Source organism: Triturus cristatus, chromosome 2_2 (assembly GCF_964204655.1).
Source record: "Triturus cristatus chromosome 2_2, aTriCri1.1, whole genome shotgun sequence".
NCBI classification, from domain to species: Eukaryota; Metazoa; Chordata; class Amphibia; order Caudata; family Salamandridae; genus Triturus; species Triturus cristatus.
Genome location: NC_140582.1, coordinates 1,091,885,173 through 1,091,900,955, shown reverse-complemented (window position 1 = coordinate 1,091,900,955; position 15,783 = coordinate 1,091,885,173). Strand labels below are relative to the sequence as shown.

At 41.3% G+C, this 15,783-nt stretch overlaps 1 protein-coding gene across 1 annotated transcript in view; it reads left to right on the top strand.

Annotated features, from left to right (window-relative positions):
• Positions 1-12,724, top strand: part of CD8A (CD8 subunit alpha) — a 55,017-nt gene extending 42,293 nt beyond the window's left edge. The window contains exons 5-6 of the mRNA XM_085642639.1: positions 1,886-1,928; positions 11,010-12,724. Coding sequence (XP_085498765.1) covers positions 1,886-1,928; positions 11,010-11,061 — 95 coding nt within the window. The 3' untranslated portion in view covers positions 11,062-12,724. The remainder of the gene's footprint in view (positions 1-1,885; positions 1,929-11,009) is intronic.
• Positions 12,725-15,783: the final 3,059 nt, after the last annotated feature.

Here is a 15,783-nt window from a genome sequence, read left to right as displayed (position 1 = left end):
TTGGCAAACCAGCAATTGGGCGATAGTTCTTTGGCTCATTGGGGTCCAATGTCATTTTTTTGAGCAATGGCCTAATAGCCACTCTTTTCCAGGTTATAGGATAATTACCCGATTCCAAACTTGGTTAACAAGAGGGGTAAGCTTGTCACAGATCTTCCTAACGGCCTGGTGCATAATGGCAGGAGGACATGGGTCATTGGGTGATCCAGATTTTATGGAGAGGAGAAGTTTTTGTACTTCATCATTAGTGATTTTCTGGAAACAGGATAATCTGCAATGAGTTGACCGAACAACGTCAGGCAGTTGGCATTGCTCATCCTGAGTCCCCAGAGTGTTCAAGAGGTCACTATAGATCACTTGCACCTTACTCTGAAAATACAGGGCCAGTTTGTTGCACATTGCTTGGTCTGCTTTAAATGCAATATCCTGCTGTGGTTTCGTCAGCAGTTTGACCGATTTAAATAATTCCTTACTGGAATTTCCAGCTTCCTCAATCTTCGTTGTAAAAAATAACTTTTTTGCAGCAATGATTGCATCCTTATATTGTTGGAGGGCTTGATTATAGATTGCTTTCTTTTCATTACTATAATCTTGTCTCCAAAGACGTTCCGCTCTCCTACAGCTTACTTTTAGACACTTAAGCTCAGGGCTGTATCAAGGTGACGATATCTTAGATCTTTTTACTGCCACCAGCTTTTCAGGTGCAACACGATTGGCCGCTGCCAGAAGCCATTCATTAAACTGGGAGGCTGCTTCGTTATTATCGTTCGATAATGGGGTGAGAAGGGGGCCCAGAGCCAACTCTGGGTCATTGCCTTGAACTTTGTTCCAATGTCGGCCTTTTACCTTGGATGGCTTGGTTGAGTGCAGTGGTAAGGCTGCTAACCATGATGTTAAAATGGACAGCCTTATGGTCTGTCGATGGGAGAGTTAATGTTTTGGTCAAGTTAATGTCCGAGTTATTGGTAAAAATGCCATCCAGAGTGTGGCCCGCCGAATGGGTGGGTTTGGTTACTAATTGAATTAAACTAAAAGCTGCAAGATTATCCAGCAGTCTGGCTGTTTCTGAGTTATTTATTAAATCTAGATGGTAATTAAAATTGCCCAGGATTGTGAGGGAGTGAGAGTCTGTATATGACTCCAGAAGCGTCATTAAAGCTTGGGAAAAAGCCGCTCTGGGTCCAGGCGGACGATATATAAGAAGCCCCTGAAAGGTAGTGAGGTTATTTAATTTTATACAGAAATGCAGCGCCTCTGCTGGCAAAACTGAGATGGCTTCCACACGCACCTTTAGATGATCTCGGTAAATAATGGCTATGCCTCCTCCTCTGCCTTCCTCTCTGTCTTGTGAGGTGACTGCATAGCCCTCTGGTAACGCGATATTCCAGTTTGGGCATGAGGTATTATCGTCTAGGTTTCTGTCACAAAAAGTATGTCCAGGGTGGATAACTGAATCAGATCTTCTAGCTGATATTTATGTTTTCCCACCGAGCGAACATTCAATAGGAGGCATTGCACGAACGGTTCATGTGTAGCCTTAGGGACATTGGCTAGCCCATTTCTGGCGGTGTTCTTGACCATCTCCTCCTTTACTCTATTCTTGCACGCCTCTGTCTTTTCGGCTGCGCATCCTCTCCCTGCCCTACTTTTGTGCTCAGAGTAATTAGTAATGCCTGAATTAAGTCGGAAAGGGCACTTAGAGCACAGGAACCCTGTGCGTTCTGGTGTTGAAAAAGGACTTTAGCGTTTGCAAACCCTCTGTGTTTCCGAGTGAGAGGGTTTGCAAACGCTATAACCCTTTGTACATTTGGCCCTTTGTGAGCACTGTTTGCATAATATTTAATTCTGTAACTCACTGGATTTTTTTCTTTTGATTTTCATTTAGTTTTAATAAGAAGAAAACGGTGCAAACATCACAATGCAAAGAGGTCAGTATACAATACTTTTTTCCCCTTTGTTTTATTAAGTGGTTATATAAGATGGCCGGGTGCTATGGAGAATTTTGATTATATTTTTTCTTTATGCATTACATTTTGAAATAGCTATTGGGGAAATAAGACCTTATGTACAGGCTGATTATGTGAGGTTTTTTGTTTATTTAAAGAGGATCTACTACCCGCCAGACACAAACTTGCTAAACACATGCAGCACAGTACACTTGTCTGGCATTTTATGCTAACTTTTGTACAAGACAAGATCAGCAACATTACTCAGTAACTTTAGACATAAGTAATCCACCAGCTTTGCATATTTTACTTACCGAATATGCCTCGTTATCCCGCAGTCTTTTTCCCCGCAGGGAATTACAACGCGGTCGTTACAACGACCGCGTTGTAATTCCACATACCATTACCCCGCAAGTCGTTGTTACGAGGGGGGGCGCTGGATGTTGGAATAGTCTAATTTATTATTCCAACTCCAGTCTGCGCGGACATTAGGGAAGGTGTTGGATTTTAAATCCAACACCTTCTCCCCCCTTCACAAGTCGTTGTTCCGCCTTGCGGAGTAATGGTTTGCGGAATTAAAACACGGTCATTGTAACAACCACGTTGTAATTCCCTGCGGGGAAAAAGTTTTGTGGTAAATGTTGTTTACCTTTACTTACCAGTTAGGCTGGAGTTAGAAATAAGGTACCCAGTTATATACACCAATCAAATGTATCTGTCAACAAGCTCCCCATATATCTCAAAGAAGCCCTTTTGAAGGTTTCTCAAGATAGGAGCAGCGCTTGAAAATATTGGCCGAAGAAGAAAGACACTTTTCATGCACAATGAACAGTGCAAGGATGTTGGGTTCTCTATTCAAAATAATATTCAACCCCTAGAGAACTCCCCGTTATTTTATGTTATGTTACATTGATTTGTATAGCGCACTAATCACTCAAGAGTGTATCCAGGCGCTTGGCCAGGTTTGTGGTCCCCAAGGTGGTTAATACGAAGAGCCAGGTCTTCAGCGTTACTCTGAACTCAAGAATTGAGGAGGAGGCTCTGATGTGTTGAGAGAGGTTGTTCCATGCGATGAAGGAGAATGAGCGACCTCCGGTGTTGCCTTTGCAGATGTGGGGAATGTGTGCAAGTGAGAGTGAAGCAGAGAATAGGTGTCTGTTGGGTTGGTGAAAGTGTATGCGGCTGTTCAGGTATTCTGGTCCAGTGTTGTGTAGGGCTCTGTATGTGCACTTGACTATTAACAAACTGTAACACTAGAACACAGTCCTGGGCACATGTAATAAGGATATAACAATGGCTGAAATGTCTCATATTGTACCAATATCTGTGGTCGACACCAGTATATTATTCAAATGTATTTAATGATGCAACAATGAAAAACAACCAGCCAACACGTGTTTCATCACATGATCGAACTATCCCATGACTTCTTCAGGGCGCGAGGCCGGTGATAATTCCAACCCGGCCAGAGGGTCAATGAGGACCGCATCCGGAAATCGAAATGGTACCAGGGTCTCCTCCAGTTCACCATATTGATTCAAGATCAACTTCATTAGTACGGCGCACCCGCCTACTAACTTCCTTTAGACACTGGACGAATCTGAATACTATTCCTCACGGCCTGTCATCAAGACGTGTCACACTCTTATAGAGGTCGGCATGTATTTAGTGTCCGTACCGCCCTACTTACAGCCTTATCCGCAGGGGTCTACCACATTGGGCCCCCTTTCCCTCTCACTACTAACTGTGACGTGGACCGGTTGGTCCTCATTGACCCCCTGGCCGAATTGGAATTATCACCGGCCTCGCGCCCTGAAGAAGTCACGGGATAGTTCCCTCATGTGACAAAACACGTGTTGGCTGGTTGTTTTTCGTTGTTACATCATTAAATACATTTGAATAATACACTGGTGTCGACCACAGATATTGGTACAATACGAGACATTTCAACCATTGTTATATACTTATTACGTGTGCCCAGGACTGTGTTCTAATTATTGGTGTCGGTTCTTGACTCACACATTTACGGGGGTTACAGGGTATTTCCCCCGACCTGGCAGCACCGTGCATACTCTGAGCATAGTAGACACAACGCAAACTAGTCTGAGCGCCAATCTTCCTGTCTTTACTAAAAACCCTACACCGATATAAAACTGTAACACTACACTAGGTCAGACGTAAGGATGCTGCCTTATGGAAGCACTGGTTCTGCAAAGGACATACCTCTGATTGTTGCCTTAAAAATTTGAAGTGTTTGAATATTTTGCATGATGTGCTGTGAAAATTGTCTTATAGATAACCTGAAATGAAGGATTGTTCCGGTAGTAAGTTAATGGTCGTTCCCTAAGAGAAATGAGCCACACAGGAAGCCAGGGAGTAAAACCAGTAAATGACGAAGAAAGGAATCTAAACAGTTGTGTACCTAAATATTCTACTGTTCCACTTAGCATAAACAGCGTTACAACAACCCCTAAAATTCCACTCGACAGAGACATCAACAGATCTCCCTCTTTTCACACAATGATTTGAAAATAAAGTCCAAAACAGAATTCCAATCGCAAACAACAAATGTCAGCAATGTATATCTAACAGAAATGGCGTACATCGACGTCATATTTATCAAAATTACCACATACATCTACATGCTGCCAGTCAACCTTCTTTTTAAATGTTATCCAAGCTTTCTGTGTGGATTATCATCTTTTACAAAATATTGATGCCATTATTTTGCACTCTTACAACATTGTTTAGTCCTGATGGTGTGTTCCAGTCTTGTCAGTTACCTTTTTTGATTGACAGTTTTGGTATACGTTTTTCAAAGCTTCCTGCACAATCTGCTTAAATATGTTGCTAGAGATGTTACCTTTTAAGATGATATTTAGAATTTAGTAAAAGACGCATGGGAACAGGAAGTAATCATAGCCAAGGTGTCTTAGAAGTAAGATAAACCGCAATAAGGAAGGAGAAATCTGAATTTCACAATGTGATTTGAATGCAGTGCTGAATTTGTCAAAAAATAAGCGTCAAGGCCCTCGCTAGGAGGCCACTTCCGCTTGCACCACCTATTTATGCTGCTAGCTCTGCCAATTACAGTAAAAATATATCTGCTTCTACAGCTTTGGGCCATGGAATTCTGACTATTCCAGGCCCCAAAGCTATACAAATATCTGTGGCAACAGTTATTATTCATTTTTAATGTACATTGAATCAATAAACAATTATTTTTGTGCTTATCTCTAAACTAGACAAGGAGCGCCACCATGTGGCATACCGTCATATGTGTTTATTTTGACAATTAAGTGCCGGTGCCAAGCATCGGAAACCACCAGCTCAAATTAAGCACTGTTTAAATGTAACATCACTGTGGGACAGGTAGTTTCTTATCAGAACGCCATTGATAATAATAATACCTCATACAATAATGATATTGTGTTCAATTTCTAAAATATTTTGCACAAAGTTGAATGTGTTACGTCTTTGTTCTCACAAGCCTTATCCAGTAAAACCCATGTCCACTTTTGTAAGGGTGGGCAAGTCATGGATTGCCCATATGCTGATAACAGGAAGGTATACATCAAAGTGTCCCCTGTCCTGACTGCCGTTAAGGATCTTAAACAAGTGCTGCTGAGGGTAAAGTCCTAGATGCCACAGTTTAACAGCTCCAAAATGCAGTTCCTTATGTTTGGAGGAAGCTGTAGTTTCGCACTGAGCACCTTAAAGCGACCCAACAATTCTGGCAAGGTCAGACTGTCCATAACGGACATTAGGCATCTACCCAGCCAGTTGGTGCACTGAACACAGTTGTTTAAAGTACCTGGGGCAGTTGTCACTCTCTTTAGCCTCTACCCCACTCAGTGGCAGCCAGTGCTTTATTTGAGCAGTGATTTCCTGTGCTGGGCACCGGCACTTAATTTTAAACACCAGCTTTTATAACAGCTGCCACATGGTGGCGCTGTTTGTATAGTTTAGAGATGAACAGAACAACAGTGGTTTATTAATTCAATATACATTAAATTCAACTAATACCGGCCACCCAAGCCATTCTTATAGCTTTGGGGGTCCTTGAAAAGTCTGAATTGCCAAATTTGTAGCTGTGTAATGGTTAGTAGTTGTGTAGGTACTTTTATTGGCAGTGCTGACAATGGCAGTTGGTAGTGCTAGCTGCAATGACCTCTTGATGAGGGGCTGGACACTTATGTTTTTTTTCTCCTCTATATTAAGCACTGGTTGCCCCTCCTTATTTCCTTATGAGTGTGAAGGTCTGAAGCTGAGCAGGACACAGCTTAATACCCACAGATAAACATCAGGCAAAAATAAAAAACAAAGTGGGAGTGTCACACATGCAGTGCGATTGAACTGCAGAGGGTTTGAAATGCTCGTGCACTGTCAATCACACTGTACATGTGCTGTCAGCCTGTAAATGATGGCAATGAACTGAGCAGATCAATCCTTGTAACACTGGAGGATGATGTAAGTCAAATAGTGCAGTGCAATAGAATGCTAATATTTCATTGCTGGAAACTAGACTTGCCAATCATGGGACTGCCTCACTTTTGTCTTCTGTGGCTGTGCACCTTGATCTGCTGGTGTTCATAGAAAAATAATTACCACCAGGATTGTGTGACTAGTTGGAAATACTAAGATTTTCCCTAGGCAGATACACACATGTAAATACTTCAGAAACGAGTCACAGCACCAGCAGATGTTGCTCCATTTTAAGGTCTCGCCTGCACAAGCATGCACTAGCGAATGCTCTCTTGCTTGAGAGACTCTTGTGTTGGGGTTAGAACCCACCTATTGTTTACCATTTGTTTGCATCATTACCACTCTTCTTTGCTGCCTTCTAATTGGGCAGTACTTTCAATACGTCACTTCCTTTTCTTTCCTTTGTGCACTGACCAAGCACAGATTAGAGAGATTAGTGTTCCTCCGCTGGCCATAATTTGCTCGTGTTGTGGCTCACGTACTATTTGCTCTGAAAAAAAGTGCTATGATGCAGTCAACGCTGCCCGCATCAAAGCGCTTCATTTCTTTTTCACTTCCCCTCACCCTGTGTCTGTTCCTTCTTCCTGTTGATGGAATCGCAGCCCTACAAGCAACCTTCTTCTTTGGTTGATCAATCTTGTCATAGCTTAAGAGGTAAGAGGGAGTTAGTCATCAATTTACAATATCAATTAACAGTCTAACGCTTTTGGTCATACAATAAAGCCAGGACTACCAAATAAGGTTAATTTGATTTATTACAGACTCAGAATCAAACTAACATAAATGAGTCTCAGATGCAGGTTATAAAAGTATAAAACCATCAAAATAATTTTGAATCTCCAAAGGAAATTCAGTTTAAGCAATATGAAACATACTTGAAATTTCATCCCTGTTATGCAAAGGATAAGGAATATAATTTCCAAGTTAAATTGTAAGTTTCGCTCCTCCTGCCTTGTCATGAGTAACTTTGAGATCTATATATTATTCTATCCCTATTCTATATTTGGGAAACCCTAATTAATCAAGGAAGCAAAGAAAGGTGTCAGCATAATGGAGACAAGTACTCCACTTGAAAAGAGTGTAAAGCATAAAGCCACACTCAAAGATGTAGCAATGAGGTCTGTACCTCTAGAAAATCTAAAGGAGTCTGCTGCTCGCACTAACTACGCAATGCCTATTAGCACACAAAGTATTCAAGGTAACCAACGGCATCATCTTCCAGTACATTTCCATCTTCTCTGATAGACACTGGCTTCTTCTTGCCAAAGGTTTCCCCCATACCTTACTATCGCTACAAACAAACAATGCCCTTTCAATGACTAATGGAGGCTTGCATCTGCACCTGCAGAGGAAAGAAACTATGCAAACAAGCAGCTTTCACGTGGAAGGTTAAACATTGAAATCATAAAAGTCTAAGGCCTTTGGCCATGCTAACTTAGTAAAATAATCGATGTGCTCCCGACATTTGGATATATGTGCACGTGTGGTCACACTATTAATACCACAATATGAACATACTTTAGATGAATAAATCATGGTTACAGAAATATTATAGGTGAATTAGGGTGACACAATAAAACATTCGGGTAACTAAACTACAATTTAAAGTAAAATCTATCAGCATCAATATACACAGAGGTTTCTTAGTGTATTATCATGGAACGTTTCAGAAATATAATTGAAGCTCCATTGCTAAGGACTTGTTAATAAACCAAAAGAGTATGCGAAGTGCTAATTGCACATTAGTCAACATAACTTGTGACAGACACACTGGTGGAGCCAAAATTAACCTCCACTTTCAACTCACCCTCCCATCCCTTTTCTTCTACCACCCACCCTCCCATCCCTGTTTCTTCTCCCCCTCCCACCCAGGCATCTGGTGGATATCGAGACGGGGTCTCGATATTCACCCCCCACCCCCACCCAGGCAAGACCTTTTGGCTGTGCCAATGCTTGTTAAATGTGATTAAAGGAAAGAATTATCTGTTGGTCCAAGGGAGTCAGCATAGCGTAAAATGTGTCAGATGCTGAAGAAAGACATCATGAATTGTAGGCCTAATCTGCATAATTATTATAGGAAAAAACAGACGTCTACAAAAGTAGGTATGTTTGATTTTTACTTGTGATTGTACCAGGGTAACATTCTGCATTTTTGTCTACTGACATGAGGATTCATCATTTATTTGCAGAAGAAGAATGGTTGTTATATGAGTATAAGCTTGTTTTTGCATGCGATAGCATTAAAGTGAAATTGTACATTTTTAAAGATACAAGGATAATTCAGTTATTTAGAAGTAATACCAGAGACAGATTTCTGTACTTTAGTTTGCCTAAGCACTTCTCCATAACTGTGAGGTTGAATGACACATTGACTGGGAATGTCACTCTCAATCAATCAATCAGGGATTTAGAAAGCGTGCTACTCACCCGTGAGGATCCAAAGTGGGGAGAGATGTGGGAGAGATTTACTAATTTTTCATGCAGTGCACCAACCACGTTTGCTCTGTTGTGCGGGGGGGACACAGTGCAGAGCTGTCACTCTTCCATCTAGACAGACTTAAGAAGGATCTCACACAATGAGTGTGTGCAGTGCACTACAGCACGCATGGAACGTGGGGATTTTAAAAAAACAATTGAAAACATTTCCCCTTCTTAATGCCTGCTTCTAGGAGGTGTTAGTTTTCGACGTAAGGGTTGGTCTTGCCATCGAAGTAGATCGGGATTATATCACACGCTGTGGGTGTTTGCACTGATCCTCCCAAGAGACACTCCATCAGTGCCCCCTTAATGCAAAAGTGCACATAAAGCTTTTTGTATTAGAAAGTAAATACCAATGTTTTGCACTGCATCACTTTACAGCAGCACACAGCCTTAGCAAATCTGGCCAGAGTATGGTAGAGCTGTCGTTGGTGTTTGGATTGCATTGAATTGTTTCTGGGCTACCCCTAGACACATAACCTTTCTGTTCTTTACATGTACAGCTCAATCTTCACAGGGAGGCTCCTCTCCTCTGAAAAAGTGGCCCCATCTTCTCTTGAACACCCCCTCTGCAATTGTGCACTTACCTGGTAGAAGCGGTAGCCAGTCTGAGATCTATAAAGCTGGGCCAGGGGAGGGGAGGACTGACAGGATTCTCTGATCTCCTTTCACAAATAAGGAATAAAAATGGCTGAGATGCTTTGCAGCCCGAATATTCTATGTCTGGAGACTGGAGGACCCCCTACCCCCTGGCACCAGCTGCAAATGATGAAAAAGTCCCTAACGGATTACACCATACTCCTCTCTGCTTGAACAATCCTTCCAGACTATGACCAGAAAGTTTGCAGGACAGTTTTCCACTGATCGACCAGTGCAAAACTAACATTTGCAATTACCAGCCCATACAAAAAGATGATGTTTTAGTGACTGATCAATACTAAACAATCTTTTTTGCAGTGGTTGTTACAAATATTGGTGCAAACTTACATTGCCTTGGTTCAATATTACATGATCTGATCCCTTGTGCCATGCCTCTCCACTAAAACATCCCCAAGGTTAATCTTGTCTCCCTCACTGTTCCAGTCCTGGTGTCATGTTCCTTAACTCCCAAATCCCTGATGTCATGCTTTGATTTTTGAAAATTATGATTGCTCTGCAGAAACAAATGATCTAGCTTCCTATTCCGTCCCATTCATATCATTACAAATAACTCTGTGTTCTTCCGGTTCTGATGTTTCCCACTCCCAGTGAATACTATAGAAGTCGAAGTAGCCTGATGTAAAGAAATCCCAGATTTGAAGTTATGGGGGCATTTCTATACTCTGTCTATTATACGCTGTCCATAGCAATCGTGCAGTTACTGAGTAGTGCAAAAACAGACGCCACCCTTCCTCGACCGGTGCTCTCATAGCCCCTTCATCCCCAGCCCCAATTCCTCTGGACGAACCTCTGGTGGCCAGAATGTTGGCGTGATTGTCATCCATGGCCCTCAGGATGAGAGAAAGGTGGAGAGAGAACTAAACAGGGTAGGAAAAGAGAAGGAAGTGAAGTGAAGGGAGCAAGCACAAAAAGTTGGGATAGAGAATTGGGAGTAAGTCTCAGGAAAAAGCAGGAGAGATATATCATTCGGGTAGAGAAGAAAGGAGGAGCGAGAGCCTAGGTTTAGTGATATTATGGTTAGTGAATGGAAGAGGAGAGGAATCAAGAGAAAGGATGAGAGAGAATAATAAATGAGGAAAGGAGATGCGAAAAAGGCAGTTTATCATGCAAAATGGCTTTAAAATTCTTTGAGTCGAGATCCACCCCCAGAACCACCCTCGCAGTGGTCAGGCTTCCTCGTCTTAGTATAGGGGTTGCTATGGCAAATTTCCGGGACATCTTGTGTTTAAAATTCTTTGAGTCGAGATCCACCCCCAGAACCACCCTCGCAGTGGTCAGGCTTCCTCGTCTTAGTATAGGGGTTGCTATGGCAAATTTCCGGGACATCTTGTGTGCCCTATTGCGACCTGGTCACCACGCAATTCTACATGGATCACATGATTGATTTATTGTGTTTCTGCTCATGGTACATCATGCACTCTTCTCTGTTCTGCATTTTAGACCTATAATTGAGAACAACGCGAGGCCCAACGTCCCCAACAGATATGTGTGACAATCACGATGACAGCAGGCGACAGAGATGGCCGAGAGCAAGAGACCTTCTGCAAAGAAGGAACAAAGAAGACATCCAATATTCTTCAAGGACAGCTGCAAAGGCTTTAAGCTTCAATATTCCACCAATTGTAAATCTCATTGCAGCTGTGTAATGTGTATGTACATATTTATGTTATATGATTTGGGCATTCCGTTTCGTTGTGTGATTACGAACCACATGACGTTAGGAGATTGCATCAAACCCATGAAATAAAGACACTGATGCGCGTAAGGCCATTCATAGGAATAGTGGGAGGGGACAACGAAACAAACTCCTGAGAATGCATCCACCTCTGCTGGTACAGACTCTGCTTGGAATCAGTTTCACAAAGCAGCACATTTGACATCTTGGCTATGTGGAGAGGATCATAGCAAATCTTTCAAAAAGGGATGGGACACAGTAAAGTAAAGTTCTAGACTTCAAACAAAGCCAGTCTTTGCACGCGTGATAACTGGAAGGAGCACAAGACATCTTCTCAGTAAGGATTACACAGTCGTTTTGAATTCGCCACTTTAATATTACATAATTTAAACTAGAATTGATCATCATAATTCCAGGAGGGCCAGATCTATAGCAGATTTTCTTGACATCCATGAAAGTAGAACTCACAGTTTATCTTAAATGGAACTTACATGTATTGTCAATGATTAGCCTGAAAACCTGCCATGAATTCGACCACGGTTTAAACGATTCAATGAGTGTATAAGAAAAAACCTACGCTTGTCTCCTTGCCACATTAGGATAATTCAAAGGAATGAACTCTGTGAAAATCCCAATTTAGGTAGAGAGTGCACAGCACACCAATATTCACTCTGCATCACTCTAAATTGTAAGAGGAAATATGTTTTCTATCTCAGAGTCAGAGATATATGTACAGTAAAGTATTACCCATACTTAGCCAGAAAGGTACAGCAAACAATTCAGGAAAACTATTTTTATTGTAAGTACTGGCAAAATGCCTCCCAAGAAGACAGAAACTTGACACGTGTTTTGCTCTTGTTGGAATTCATCAAGACCAGTTACCTTTGAATAAAGGCAACAAAGCTTTTGCCTCAAGTTAATATTCAGCACTTAAATACTAGTCATGTCATTGAAGAACAAATTAGTTTAGTAAATACTAGTCAAATAAACATATTTTTAGCTCCAAGACTCCAAACCTTTGTGGCCAGAGCAAACCCTGACATGTGTTTCAATCTCAGTGGATAAAGCCGAGGCGCGTAAACCAACAACTCACTAGCTCAGGGCGCCACGTAAAGCACACAAAATAAGGTGGAAATTGTACACAATAAAGTAATACATAATCCACTGACACATGAGACTCAAGAAGAACACAGACATGTCAACCGGCAATTAGGGTGTAGTTGAAAGATTATAGATATGTTTTATTAAGAACATGACCCACCTTAGTTCGGCGCAACACAGAGCTCCTTCATTTGTGTTGCACAACACAACCTATATTAGAAAACCCAAATCCTCATTGCCTTTCTGATTTTTGCCATTGTTTTCTTGTTTTCAACCTCGTTTTTTTTTGTTTTTTTTTTAATTCTCTTTTGTTTTTTGTTAAATGCTCTTCGGGCTTTTTTTGTGTGGTGTGAGGCAAATAAATTCTAACCGCATTGTTTCTTCTCTGGCCCGTTATTCAAAGTTTGACTTTATGAAAGTGAATTTCATTAACACTGCATATAAACTTTAGTACTAAAATGCCAATGGAAAGTCATAGTCAGGGTTATCTTGATATGTAAATACGAATTAATATCTAAATGTATGTACTGGGGATGAGTGTTTGACATTGTTTAACATTCCGTCCATCACTTGTTCTTTTTGCATTTGTCACCCAAGTGGTACGGGGATGCCCAGACATGGGTACTGTGCTCGCCATGCCACTGGATTCAGGCTATCTTGGCTGATATGAGGTGATACCCCAAAACTGTTCCAAGGATTCTTGTTTCCAGTCCAGGAAGGTTCTGGTCTAGCAGCTCAGATAGGACTGTCCCACGGGGGCAGGGTCAAGACTGATTTGCATATGACTGGGTCCAAACTTGGGTGTTGTGGTGAACAAAAAACAATAGATTTAGGCCCAGTTCTCTGTACTGGGGGCAAGTGTTTGACATTGTTCAGCATTCCATTCACCAATTGTTCTTTTTGCTCTGCTTTCCAACCCTGCTGTCTAAGACCTCTGCGTTGAAGAGGTTTGAATTGTGCATGACAGTCTGGCAGTAGCAAGGTACCCGGCCAAACCAACATGCACACTTCAAACTGAAGTGGCTACCTCTCACTGCTGTCAATAAGCAGCAGTGACGCACTGGCTCTGCCCCACCCTCACACTCTGTTTGCTAGAAGAGAGTAAACAATAAGATGGTAATAAAATTATTTTATCACCATTTTATTTTTCACACTTTCTGCACAGCAGTGTGGGGAGGCAACGCTCCTCCGCTCCTTTAGAGGAACCGCCACTGCTGCAAGGCCTAATTCCAAACTTAACGCTTTGATCAATAATCCTCTTCTCATGGATGGTGCCCCTATCTAAAATGTCCATAAACACCTTTATCCCATTCACCCTCCCAAAAATGTGCATTTCAGCTCCGAATAGTAAAATAGATGACATTTTGCCTCTTAAATGTATTTAATTATGTCCAATCTTTATTTACTCATATTGGTAAAGACACTATAAATGCCCGTAGGATAAGACATTGGTTTTTTTTTCTCGACATTCAGTACCTATGTTAGGTTGCAACTAAAAAGCATCACTAAGTAACATATTTTTGCATTTTCTAAAATGATACCATTTAGATGCCATTTATGTTTTATACCTGCATTTCTTCTTCCAAATGCCATAGTTTTATGCTTTTTGTATATTAATTACGAGCTTAAGAGTTTTAAAAAATACTAAGATATACTTATGTGGATGCGTTTCTCTATCTTAGTAGCATCCAGTCAACTTGGTCAAAGGCGTAGCTCAAGGCAATGAAAGCAGAAAGCACTCAGGGACTTCTGGATGACATATTTGTCCACCGTTACAGACAATGTCAAGGAGATATCCATCAAAGGTACCTCTTTCCTGCATCCTGATTGCTTGCCTGTAAATTGCATTGGTTGAGCAATCAGAATACAGTTGCAATAATAGATGTTAAGCAATTAAGCAAATACCTTACCAACACTGCCCAGTAATGCAACAAGTCGACAGTTGCTGGGAGCATTGATAGACGTTTTTTTCATAAATCAGTATTAATAGGCTTCTTTCCCACAAAGGTTGAATAACAAAAAATGTCAATAAATATTCAAACAGATGTTTAGCAACTGTGCCTACAGTGTCCTATGAGGTTCCTCAGTGTAGTAGGTATGTGATCGAGAAGATTTTCAATTAGACAATCATATTATTAATGATTTGCTCATCCACAGCAAAACCATCATTTTCAACTGTATTAAATGATGTCATATGATCTACCACGTCACCTAAGAAAGTACTCTGATTTCCATATAGTGTCTTTACATTAGTTTTCTAGAGGTCCGAACTGTAAAGGACCAACTATTTCACAGTTGTACTATTAGTTTGTTTCTACCTCAATATCCAGAAGGCTCTATAGTCTCTTCGTAAATAAAGTTATCCCAACACTTACTTTATTTACATTGGAAACAAAAGGTCTGGTCAACAGACAATTAAAGCTGTCTGTAGCCGTGATTAAAAATGGTGATGGAATACCAGTGCTAGTCAGAATCCCATTTTCCAATTGACTCGTTTTAATTTTTTATGTCTCTATTATTTATTGATTTTATTTAACAATTCACAGCAATGCACGTAATTCTGTAGTATTTAAAAGTACAGCAGTGAGAGTATAAAAAGTCACAACGAAATGAAAACATCTCAGGGTTATCTGCAATATAGATGAATGACAGAGACAATAACCACTTGTCAGATAGCACAACCCAGACAACAGGGGCACATTGCGAATATAACATCGACTGAATTAGCATAGTACATTAAAAACAGTCCACAGCAACACGCCTTTACATGAGTGACATAGATCAGCTTAATGAGACTTACTGTCATTCGACCCATTCTCCTCTCTGACCGAAAGGTATTGTTTATACAAACCCCAGAAACTTATTGGCCGGCTCTGTGGGGGCATTAGCTCACTGTATATTTCAGACTGTGTATTACAAAAAAACCATATCTTTTTCCCATTCCGACTTTGAGGGAGGAGGACCATATGTCCATCGCAGCGCTATCCCGCGCTTAGCCAACAGCAAGCCTAAACCGATAAGTTTCCCAACAGCCTTTGGTAGTGGTTTTGTGTATCCTAAAAGGGCCAATAGAGGATCTGGGGAAAGCGGAGTACCCACCACAGCACCCAACTCTTAGAATATTTGATTCTAAAAGGCAGCAATCTGGGGCAAGACCATGCCAGGTGAAAAAAATCTGTGTGACTTGAACCGCAGCGCTCACAGCGGTTGTCTGTGTCTTTCAGCCCATATCATTGAAGCTATGCCGGCGTGTAGTATGTCATGTTAAGGAACTTGAAGTGGATTAATCCATGCCTGCCATTTAACAACACTGATTGAGTGACCTTGCAACAGAACATCCATAAACTGTCATCAATGGGAGCCCCCAGGTCAAGCTGCCACTGCGCTCTAGGCGGGGAGTAATTTGTACGGTTGTATTCCTACAATATGGTGTATATA